At 48.2% G+C, this 12,281-nt stretch overlaps 1 protein-coding gene across 27 annotated transcripts in view; it reads right to left on the bottom strand.

Annotated features, from left to right (window-relative positions):
• JAKMIP3 (Janus kinase and microtubule interacting protein 3) overlaps positions 1-12,281 on the bottom strand; it is an 83,898-nt gene that overhangs the window by 2,115 nt on the left and 69,502 nt on the right. For 17 of the 27 annotated variants that reach the window (XM_026851671.1, XM_026851674.1, XM_026851681.1 and 14 more), the window contains 4 exons: positions 10,447-10,650; positions 10,054-10,119; positions 9,133-9,174; positions 7,199-8,357 (listed from right to left, as the gene is read on the bottom strand). In XM_026851671.1, coding sequence (XP_026707472.1) covers positions 7,989-8,357; positions 9,133-9,174; positions 10,054-10,119; positions 10,447-10,650 — 681 coding nt within the window. In that variant the 3' untranslated portion in view covers positions 7,199-7,988. Of the gene's footprint in view, positions 1-7,198; positions 8,358-9,132; positions 9,206-10,053; positions 10,120-10,446; positions 10,651-12,281 lie in introns of those variants that run through there. The other 10 variants (XM_026851693.1, XM_026851694.1, XM_026851696.1 and 7 more) reach the window with 4 other exon arrangements.

The following is a 12,281-nucleotide window of genomic DNA, read 5'->3' as shown; positions in this document are numbered from 1 at the left end:
CGTTCCGCCGGGGCGGGGGGGGATTTCAGGCACCCGCTCTCCTGCGCCAAGGCCTGACCCAGATCGGGGCGCCCAGCCCGCGCCCCCCATCACCTGCCCGCCCGCGGCCGGGCCAGGGAGGTGACAGCCAGCACAGCTCACCCTGACCGTTGCTGCTCACCCTCGTCGCCGTTCTATGCCACGAGCAGGCGAATGTAGGGCAGAGCGGGGTGTCTGGCGCCTCAGTAAGGCAGTGCCAGGGGCTCCCGCAGCACAATTAGCTTCCCCCTCCTTCCTTAATGGAGATGGGAGGAAACCTGGCACAGAAACACCATAAACCACCGCCACAGGACCAACAGCGCTCATCCTCTGATGCTTAATAGCAGGGTTTTAAAAGCTGTTTCCTTCCATTACAAGTTGTTTCTGTGATAAAATCTTTTGGAAATAAACAGAATACTATTCATTTTACACACACACACACATATGTGCACAGTCTATAGCATTTCCTTTTCATGTTGGATTTTGGTGTGTAAGAGAATGAGGCAGATTTATAATCAAACCTATTTGATGGCTCCTGTACCATCCAAAACGCAGCCCGAGGCTGCATGGCCTTGAGTCTCCTACTCCCACCAGGACAGGTGGAATTTACCTATTTTAATCACACGTTGTTTTTAGGGTAACGGCTGATTCTGCACTGAAAACTGTTTTGCCCTTTAGAAACCTGGTTTACATTAATTGCTGGTATCATCCCCTAATTACTGGGGGTATTTCATTTGGGTAAACGGTGGTTATGAGTGAATTTGTAATACATTTACATGTACTTTTCATGTAATTGGTAAAGGATGTTAGAACGCCTTTTCAAAAGACAAATCTATTAGAAAGTCGTGGTGTTGGAAAGCGTGGTACAATAGGTATAATTACATGTTGTGTTATATATAAAACACTAGATAACATCGCTTTTTGTTACATACCCAGAAGACATAAATAGCATCAATTTGTTTTCCAACTAAAGAAAAGATTTAAAAATATTTGTGCTCTATGTTTGCAATAATGTGGATTTTGAAAGCTTTGTAAGCGCTTACCCCTGCCAGGAACCCCCACGTGTAAGGTGTAGGCAGGAGGCTGATGGCTGGAGTCCCGCAGGCACCCGCGGCCCCCGGGCCAGAGAGGCCCCGAGGAAGTAAAACCTTCAGCTGGGGGTTGGGAATTTCATTTTTGGGGGGCTCCCGTGTGACCCGCAGATGAAGAAGCCCCTCAGCTCCCCTCAGCCGAGGCAAATCGTGACGGATTCTCTGTACTGCCAGAATCAGTCTGCGGCAGATGGAGCCGTGTGCTGGCGGCGCCAGGGCCCTGCGGCCGGGGGAGGCGGGGGGCACCTGCCCCTGCCAGGCCGGGGCTGAGCTCGGACCTGTCCTGGGCCGGACCCTCAGGAGAGCAAGTGATGGATTGGGAACTGCCCTTGCACCGAGAGCAGGGAATAAACCCAGCCCCTGCTTCACCTGTTCTGTACCAGGGCAGTGGGAACAGGTAATGGAAACAGCTCCAAGAGACAGAAAAATAATAAAAACATTACAATCTGTGAAGAGCCCGGCTGCTCACAAGCATTATGTCTTATTACAGCCCCCAGGTCACAGACAGGAGATCGGCTGTGGCAGTAGCAGTGACATTTAAGAAGGAAGGTTCCGAAGCGGAGAGGAACCTAGTCAAGCTGTAAATGTGGAGCTAAAGCAGAAAATGCAGAAAATGCAGAAAATGCAGGGTGACAGCCCGGCCCCAACGCGGGCTGCTCCAGGGGGAAGGGTGGCCCAAGGGCGAGAGCGCAGCCCCGGCTCTCGGGGTTGGAGGAGCTGCTTCAGCCTACGGAAACACCCTTCTCTTTCCTAAGTGACCTTTTCAGCAGCTTAGAGGAAGCACAGCTACCATTAACACTCTCAGAAACCTGTTAAATTATAAATTGACAGCCTTTAGGATTCTACAGTCTCTCCCTCAATACAATTAGCACAGGGTGGAAGGGCTGCTTTGATTTGACAGTGTGTGAATATTTGACGGTCCTCTTACCAGTTGCTAATGCACACTGGTGTCTCCATTCTGACCCTCACTTCATGGGTTTGTTGTATCCCTAAGGTGTGTTCTCATTTACAACAAGGAAACTGGCCGTTGGGACAATGTGCCTTTAGAAGCTGCCACCAACAGAACAAAATTTCCTACACCTGCCTCTGATTAGTCCCTTTGCCAGGTTGCCAAACAACTCGTCCTCAGCACAATCCCAGACCTTCTCCTCATGGTCCAGGATGTCCTGCTTATCTTCTGGGGTTCAGAGATCAAAGTTTAGCCTTGATTAATCTCTTATTGCTAATCAAAGTCATCTCGACCACGCTTCAAAGTCTCACCTGACCATGCTTCAAAGCCTTGTGATTGTCCCCATATGTGGCACAGCTGTTAACCCTGGCTACTAGCCAACGTGAAGTGTGCTGGCTCGGGCTGGCCCCGCAGGCTGGACACCACACACCCGGGACAGAACCCTGACGTTTGTGCTGCCGTGGAGCAGATGAGAGGTACATCCTGCTCCCCCGAATTCAGCAGGAAAATCCTCTTTTGGTGGAGCACGGTAACACCCAAACACTACGAACAGCAGAGCTCCGTGGAAGGTGTGGAGCACCGTCCCACGTAGATGCAACCGGCCTGGAGCGCCCCACGCGCCGACAGCCCCGGCCGGGCTCTCCGGGTCATCGTGCCTGTGGTGACACACGATACTATCGCACAGTTGTACACTTGTGCAGGCCTGTTATGTGAAATCTTTATGAATAAAGAGCCTGAATTGACAAAAAGGTTGTTCCTATCAGCACTGTGAACTAGTCACAGAAATTAAATTACATTTAATCTGGCTAATTTGCATTTATGCTCAAAATTTGATTCTCCAGATAACATTTAAGTGTTTTGTTGTCCATCTGGTTTCTATCAGAAGTGAAACGATGGGGTCCCTGACAGGAACCAAGAAAAGGTTCCAGCCAATTTATGCTAGAGTATGCTCAAAAATACATACTTTTTTCTTCGTTTGCTATTACGTTATCAGTATAACAACTCCCTGAAAGGTTTTGACTGCTGAAAGCCTTGCAAATTAATGCTATGCACAGAAAAGTCTATTTGTATTTCTATGTAGGGGGTGAGTATACAAACATATTAATTTACAAATATAATGAATTTTTTAAAAAAAGTTCACTTTATAACAGATTTCCCAGCTAATTAATTCTTCAGGCTAATACTGAGTTTGGTACGTTACAAAAATACATGTCCTTATTATTTACAGGGATTCGGGAAGAACACTTCAGACTCGGTGACAACCAAATCTGCAATGCCCGGGAGTACTTTGGAAGACGAGCGATTAAACGAATGATTCTCTTTAAAAGCAGCTCTGCGGAGCAGGCTCTGACAACGCCCGTGCCAAGCCTGTGCCCGGTTACGCTGAATGTGCGTGCGGAGGATAAGGACTCGTGCTGGTTTTCCCTACCTGCTGCGAGCGGCAGACACGAGGCAGCCGAGGCTGGGAGCTCTGGCCCGCTTGCGCGGGGCGCGCCAGGGAACGGCCCCTTCCCCTACAAGGGTCTCGGTGGGGATTTGTTCTGGACTTGGGGCTCTGCTGGGAGCCCGCCTACAGTTTTCTTCCTGAGAAAGGTGTGGGGTGGAACCCCTGAGGTCTTGGGCAGGGGGGGCAGACGTTACACGGAATTGCTGCTGCCGCGCACAAGTCTACCAGATGTTTACGCGCCGGGAGAGCTCTTTGCTCCATCTCAGGGGTACGAGAGCAGCCGTAGGAACGACGCTGCGCACAGACACCCCGACCACCGAACAGCTGCGCGGGCTGCTTGATCACGAGATCAGGGACATTGTCCCGGGCACTGCCCTCCTTAACCTGTCCAGGAAGCACAAGGAAAAGCCACTGCTGTAGAAAAAAGATGCTCTACTCGGAAGGAAAACCTCAGCAGGTCTGCTTCGAGTTGTTTCCCTGTGGGAGTTAGTAAACCAGCAGAAAGCAGCCTCTTCATAATCTGAGAGCTCTCCATGATGGAAGAGCTTTCCCAGGCGGGCCTCAGAGCGCCGCAGTGCTGAAGCCATCCGTAAGCACCAGCGACAACAGTGCTCCTGCCCCAGGACCTCGTCTCATCTCATCTGTAAATTCAGACTGACGTTGTCATTTCTGTGCATTTCAGTTTGTAACAACCCCTGAAACATTAAAGCAGAAATACTGTGTAACGAGACAGCCCATGCTTTTATATAAATTGACGATTATTAATCTGCTGGAAATCACTTTATTATCACTGAACCAAATTCTGCTCCTTACCAAGATCAAGAAAACTACACAAGATTTTACAGCGCAGTAAAAATGAGCAGCCTTTGAATCCTTTCCTCTACATCCTCCCAGAAATGCCGTCTGCTCAGTGGGAGTCTTCCCATGCCTTGAATTTCCCCTACACAGTTCACTTCAAACAAAGACGTTTTGGGTCATCCTGCACAACACTTGCCAATTAGCATTCTAATAATGTAGCTCATTAGCCCTATCTCTGTACCCCTGTGAAGAAAGCCATTCACAACCCCTTTCAGAATGCATGAATATATATATCGAGAGAAGGCAGCTGATAGAACGTTACAGGAAAATTTAAGCTCCAGTAGCTCATCATCTCCCCTGTGGATCATTTCTGGAAAAACACGCTGCTGACCTTAAAAAAACCCCAACCTCTTCTGACAATGAAAGCACACCAACGAAACAGAACAATTTGATCATGGAATCAATATACAGAGTAATTAAAAAAAAAGTAATTATCTACAAACCCTACGGGTTCAGTGGACAGGTCCGGCCCTGGTGTAGAAGGGGGTGACCCCCCCGGGGGCTCTGTAGGCATTTGCCAGGGGAAATGCCACCTGCCCTCCTGCTCACGCGTTCCATCCACAGAGAAATAGAGAGATCAAATTCCGAACACTTGAAATTGGTGTTTCTAATTGCTGCCTACAGTAAGAAATAGGTTGTATATTCTTAATTAAAAATGTCAGTGTCGCTTCTAAACAGAATTTATACTGCTGTACGAAAGAGCAGGGCTGGAGGATCTGCAGACAGAGGGGCTGCTTCTGAGCTCCTTGGCCACGAGGAGCCTGAGGCTGGTCAACATCCCTGAGAGCTCTGGGGGAGAGGCACCTCCCCGTGCTCCTGCAGCCTCTCTCTGTCCTTCTACACTGAAAACACTTAAAGAATTTTCTTTTAATATTAATATTTTAAATGTTTTGATTAAGATTGCAGTTGCAGTACTATCTTCTATTACCAGTAGGAAACTTTTCCAGTCAGAAAGCAAACTGCATCACCAGAGGGGTGTGATCCTTCTTCACGGAGGGAATATCAGTTTGTAAGGGTGAGCACGGGGCCTCTTCTGTCGTTCCAATGTCATCTGTGTCAGTCCTCAGTTTAACGTGGGGTAACACCCCGTGTGTATTTATCAGGAGGAGTTTGGTTACAAAAGCTATTGTGTGGTGGTGATGGGCAACAACTGCTTTTGCTCAGACTCACGCGCTTACGGACCCCTTCAAGGACCTGTCTCCAACTCCCCATTTTACACACGTGCACGCACACACACATTATGTTTGGGAAAACTTTTTAGCTATAAAGGGAATAATCGCATCGATACACTAGAGACCACAACCTGAGGAAACCGGCGGCGGTGGCGTGGCCCCAAAGGCTGGGCAATTTTCTGATTTTACACTTAAGGGAGATCAATGTTTTGTGTTAAAAACACATTCTTAATGAAAAAAACATTTACTTGAAATCTAACTTTCTGCTGAGAAGTTCTTTCAACAGACAGTTCAGAAAGCCTTAATTACAATCCAAAGCATTTTTATTTCCCTCCTTTTACTGCATTAAGGTTCTTTTTTAGGTCACTAAATGCGTAGATCTCATTGATCTTACCGCCCAGGAAACGCCAGCCCCCTGGGGACAGGCACGAATGATTTGGACCACTCTCCGAAAACTAGCAGAGCTGAGATGTACAGCTGCATGTTTTCAGGAGGAGTGTGCACCATCGAATCTAACCCTGAGCGCAGATCACCTCAGCGAGCACCACGTCAGACAAATGATTTCTAAGACTTCCTGCGTGCATCCCTCTGTCCCCAGACATCCTGTGTCCGGTTGCTTTGAGGAGCAGTAATCTCCTCTAGAGCAGCAAATCAATAACCTCCAGCCAAGCACCTTAAGATCTGAAGGATGTTCAAACTCAGATTTGATAGATGTTCTGCTTAGAAAAAATATTTGGGAAAAAAAAACCCCAAAAACTGACGGGATGAAGTACAGCAAGACAATTCCTCCTTTAAAGCAGAAACACGTCCTGTGAGAGGTATTAGCCGTGAGAGGCCTGACCAGTCACAGACACCGTAACAGGTGCTGGGACAGCCCCAGCAGAAGTGAAGCGGCCTCCAGGCAACACTGAAGTGCTCCGATTTGCCTGCTGAGTTATGCCAAGCATCATCTACAGGAGTGACTCAGTTCTATTCCAGGGGGTTGGTTTTTTTAAATTTTAGTATTTTCCCTCATTTTGGCCGAGATAAATTTGTCCAGCAAGCACTGGCCTTTCTAGGCACACCAGGCTCCCCCAGGCTGGGGTAGCAGTGGTCTCACCAGCTCTCTCACTGGGTTCCAGTCCCCCATTGAACATTCCCGTATTCTTCAATATTCTAAAAAAAGGCAACTTCAGATAGTGTTGGGGTGACTGCTGCTGCTGTCCCCATCATGTTTACCAGCCAAGCAACTCATGACTAGCATAAATTTTTTAAAAAGTGAAACTGTGAATTAAAATACTTTTCTGAATGTTATTTTTTCAATCCAAAGTGAAAAATATTTTCACCTACTGCATTTAAAATATGTATTTTTAAAAAGCAGCGTGATCACTTGCTGTTCATACAAATTTGGCAGTGTATTTCATTACCTGCCTTGTAATTTTTTAAGAGTGACCATCAAGTCAGAATCTGTGATTATATCACACCAAAATTCAATACCAAAGTTACTGAAGTGAAACAGTGATAAATAATGTTTACATCAAGACTTTGGTAACTTCAGAGTTTTCTCTGTGTTACGATCTGAAGTATTTTAACCTCAGCAAGAGAAACTAACGGCCGTGTAAAGGAGGTTCTGGGGTGTACATGATCTACAGTAAGCAGGTTTCCAGTTATCAGCCCATCTTACCTGCCAGGAGCTCCGGCGCTGCCTCCGCACTCCCAGGGGCCGGGCAGTTCCTCGCGGCGCCCGTTCCGGGGGTGCTGCTCCTGGGCCTTCCCGGGCAGCCCGGCTCTGGGGCGCCCGCGGCTCCCCTGCGCCCAGTGGCACTCGGGGATTTCTTCCGGGCTTCCCCTCCTCCCCCCGTTTTTCTAGAGGCCCCATCTGCCTTGCTGGGCGCGGGCTCTGCGGGACTGGTGCCTCGTGGTGACAAGATCTTCTGTCCCCTCTCGCTGCCTCCCCCAGCCCCGAGCGTGCGGATCAGGGATGATCTGTTTTACTCGTTTCCAGGTCGAACTTTTTGCTGGGACAATGGTAAGCCTTTCGTCAGCATCCAGGGACAGCAAATTATAAATTATTGTGCCATTTTTCTCATCAGGCCATGGTCTACTGAAAACTCTCCCAAAAATGACAACTTGATCTGTAGAACACAGCTTCACGTTCTTCCCTAAAACTGGGCTTGTGGGATATTCAACCATCGGACGTACCCTGCGTGACGAAGAAACACCTTGGGACAAAACACTTCATTTTCATTCACATTTATCTTTTCAGGAGTTACTCCTCTGGAACTCTTCCTAAAATCTTCTTTCCAGACAGATTTTTAAATAACTATGAATAACAAATATAAATGCGTGACATATAAAACAGGACACGGTCACTTCTACAGAGAAGCAATGTACTACCTGCTTAGCAGGGAACCAAAATATATTCAGTTTATCTGAATTAGTATACCGCTCCTTACGTAAAGCTGAGAGCTATTTCAAGCAGCAGAGCCAGGACTTCCACTGAAGGTTAGTTCAAGCAGCAGAGCCAGGACTCCAAGGAGGAGCCTGTGGCTGGAGGAGAGGGAGGGGGTTTTTGGATTTCTTCTTTGTCGGCTTACTTGTAGCTTTTCAAAACACTCAGTCAGAGATTTCAGTGGTGCAGACGTCACCTGTGCAGAAATTTCCACGTACCCTAGTTCAGCTTCAGTCAGAAAGGGACAGAAAGATTGCACCTTCCATCGCCAGTAGCAAAATATGAGAGATATCTGGGGGTTTTGAAACGGCAATGTCTCTTTTTCTGTCTTGGTAATCAATGCTGTCTTCCTGTTGATAACAGTAGAAGCAATTGGAGCTTCCTCAGTAAGCTGAAACAAGAAAATATATAAAGACAAGGATCAAAGAAAATGGTATCTGGGCAAAAATAACACACATGGAATTTCTGTAAGGGTGATATTTATATCTTCATTTGAATTGTACAACTGATAAAAAAGGATTAATGTTATATTCTTTTGTCACTGATGCCCGACAGGAATGTTCCCCTCAATGCCATCCATGACATGGGAATTTCTGCCATCTCTGGAAGCACACACAGATTGGCAGTTTATCTCCTATTTGCGTGGCAGAAGGGGGGATTTAGGCAATATCCAGGGCCCTCTGGCATGATGCTTGGAGAAATACGCATTTCTAAATGACACGTTCCTCCCCAAACCACTCTGGTTGCTTAGCCTGGAGGCAGGACAAGCTGACACAAGAGGTTCAGCCCGGCTGCGAGCGTGTCAGAGACCAGAGCCCAGCCAGCAGATTTCCAGGGATCTCCAGCAGGGATCAGCTGGAGCATCCGCCCATGTAGTCAGAGGAATAAGCACAGACTGGGCCTTTACCCTGTTCACTGGAAGTTTTACTTTTAAGCCTGCTGTGTTCTTCCCTTTCCTTGCCCTTCCCTCCAAAGGAGGAAATTCTGTTTGAGAAGCTTTTAGACTGCTGGTGCCTAGGTTCTATGTTTTTTTTAAAGGCTTTAGAGATTTCCATTTTGGGGTCATCTGAGGTGCCCAGGAGACCTCCCCAGTACTGCTGAAGCATCCTGAGTAGCAAGGGGAAGGCTCTGACCCTTTACAAGAGCAGAGGTCACCAGGGGCTTACCTTCTGCACGTGGCCTGAAGGACTATGACCAAAGAATGAAAGCTAAAGAGAAAAATAAAAACAAAAATAAAAACTGAAAAGGGGAGGGAAGAGAGGAAAAAATGGAAGAGAAGAAAGAGAATCAGAGTTTACAGTGTGTTTAGCTGAGAAATAAGCTGTGGTTACAGAGTGCAACAAAACTCTTAGTTGAAAAGAAATATAAAGTGTGAAGTAGGTTCCGAGGGCTCGGCTCAGCCCGAGCCCCCGTGTCCCTCAGACAGTCATCTCCTGCCCCAGCGGAGCCCAGCCCAGCCCCAGCCAAGGCCTCAGGAAAAACGGGGAGGAGAAAATCAGCCAAATTCTTCTGATACCTCAAAAACCCCCCAAACCAACACTGCTAAGGTTTGGGTTTAGTTTCAGGTGAAAAGTCCAGCTCAGCCCCTGTTGTACCTGAACAAGTTCTCCCATGGCAATTTCACTAGAAATAGGTGGTCTCAGATGAGGGTAACTTTAGGGTAAAATTGAACAGTTACGGCTGGGCTGGAGGAAGCTGGATGACATCAGCCACGTGCGCTATTGGCACGTGCAAGTGCTGGAGACGGGAGGGAGAAAAGACCCCGAGCTCCTTCCCCAGAGCAGGTGCTGAGCTCTGCCCTCGGCTCTGCACCGCTCCCTTCCCAGGGCAGACGGACCCCCCGGCCCTGCCCAGTCCTGTGTTTCGGACTTTACTGAAGGACAACAGAAGGAAAGACTCAGTGTAAGCTGGTAACCTTTCCTTCTCAGAGGGACTAATGCCAATGGAAAATGGGTTTCCTGGAGCACTCTCACGTTAGCTCACTGCACTAACAAACACAAACTTCCTATAAGTTTGTTTTCTTAGCCAAGGTGAAATGAATATATGGTCATGTGCACATACAGTAACTTTCATCTGCATTACCTTACCTTTTCCTCTAACTCTTTTATTTGTCTTTTTTGGCCTTCAATTCTTTCTTCTAGCTCTTTAATTCTCTGTCAGATGTCAAATAAAAAAATATTTATTAACCAACCAAATACAGATGTACCCAGAAGACGCATTATTTTTGGAGATATAAATTGTATGTGCTGTGCTTCTAAAAAAAATTGGGTTTTAAGCTGTAGGTGAGCCCTCTGTGAATGTCACTATGCACGACAAATTAATGAAAATCAAGATGCTCTGTTTGCAAGGATTATCCAAGGCACATCCAAGCCTGGCCCCAGGAGCAGCCGTTTGTGGTAGAGCTCTATGAGGAGAGGCTGGTGCTCACAGGTCGGGGGCCGTCCCGCCCGGATCCCACCGTGCCCAGCAGCGGCGCCTACCTGCTGCGCGTGCTGAACGAGCTCCATCCTTTCCCGCAGGATTTGGGCGTCCCTCTCCCGGAGCTCGCTCATGACCTGCCGCTTCCATTGCTCTACGGCGCTCTTCAGTTTCTCTTTCTCCTCTTCTGAAAGAAGTTCGGAAATTTTGGCTCCAGCTTCTTGCTGCAGGGCATCATAGAGCATGGCTTCTAATTCCAGAATTTGCTAATCAAAAACAATATAAGGCTGTCAGCTTGACCTTGTCTCTGGTCGGATGAGGATTTTGTGAGGAACTGAAAACCCTACCCTGGTCAGGCAAGGGGAGTGGAGGAGGGGCTGTGTGCTGAGCCTCCCACCCAGGACTGTGCAGAAAACTCAGTCCTGGGGGGAAATACTTCAGGCTGCTTTTATGCTGTGGGGTTCTGAGCCGCACTGGCACCAGGACGGCCCCTTGCTCAGCCTAACCTGCCTCAAAAAGTATGTGGGTGTCAACTGCTCCCTTCTGGAGGTGGGGAGATGGCCGTGGGGAGAAAAGGCAGAAAAAAAGGACTCCTTTTGTGAGTGACGTGGTTTTTTAAATTCAGTGTTCAGTCTCTCGGTTCACCTTTCCCAGCTATTGGCAGCAGCAGAGGATAGGGCACCAGTCCATCCTCCTCCAGAGAGGAACGACTCCCTGCTGCGTGCTTACACCACTTTGTACCAACGAGCTTCAACGTGTGAAGGCGTTTCCAGCACCTCCTCTGGCAGAGCTGCCAGCTCCAGGAGGCTTTATGCTCAGGTGAAACACATGTGGTAGCTGGCCTCTGTTCCTGCAAGTCTCAGGCTGCAAAGCCTTTACTGTACTGCCTCAGAAAATGTCTCTCACACACAGGTGGGTGCAGCCTCCAGGTTTACTGAGATGTAGAAGTGTGTAGGAAATGGACTGGCAAGGCTTCTGCAGGGGCACCGAGGGCAGAACCCTCCCAGGGCAGGGGACCTTGCCGGACAGTGCCTTCTGCTTCAACCCCCAAGACAAACGCTGTTCCTCATGCAAGCCAAAAGCTTTTTTCAGCAAGTCTGATACAGAGCAAGAGACAAAGCAGCAACTGATGGCACCTTTGCACACCCTCTCCAAAGCTGGTGGCATCTGGCAGAGCTCTCCGTGGCCTCGGGAGAATGTGGCTGCACTAGTGCAGCTTGAACCTCTAGACATCTGTCTGAAAAAGCCACAGATGCCTGTCATGATAATCCAGCACAATTCAACAAGTTTTTACACCCGAGGCTCCTGGTGGTGTTTTCTTACAATGGTTTAGCAGAGCCAGGAGAGAAGAGTACAAGCACTCACAAGAATAACACCCTGGCAGGAGTTAGGGGTAGTGATGGTGACTGAAAGACAGTAACGGTGGTGTCTCTGCACGGAAGATCAGATCGGATCTCAGAAGAAAATTCTGCTTTCCCTTTTAAAAATAACGCCAAGGTCCTTGCTAACTGTAACTTCAAATAACGCTGTTATTTGAAACACAGATTTCTGCTGGGCCCCAAACCTCAGTGATACAACCGCTGTCCCTCTCCAGTTATACTGGCTTGTCAAGAAGGAAGAGAGTGGGGAAATCCATGGTCTCCAGAGCAGCAGCGGTGTCAGGAGTCTCTGCACCAGCCAAGTGCTTCTCGGAGCAAAATCCCCCGCCAGCAACCAAAGGGAGTGAAAACCCTGCAGAAAGCTCAGCAGTTACAGCTGTTAATCTTGTTGGCTGCAGTTAGTGAGGGAAGATTAGCAGCTCCTCATCTCAAGGGCATAAAGGAAACAAATCATACAACGCAGAAGAGCCGTTGCCACTTGCATTTTGGGGCAGAACGAAGCTTTCTTGCCGTTTTCA

This window comes from Athene cunicularia, assembly GCF_003259725.1.
Source record: "Athene cunicularia isolate RWA chromosome 6 unlocalized genomic scaffold, athCun1 chr6_part1, whole genome shotgun sequence".
Classification (NCBI taxonomy): Eukaryota; Metazoa; Chordata; class Aves; order Strigiformes; family Strigidae; genus Athene; species Athene cunicularia.
The sequence above is the reverse complement of the archived record's forward strand: the minus strand, read 5'-3'. Positions and strand labels throughout refer to the sequence as shown.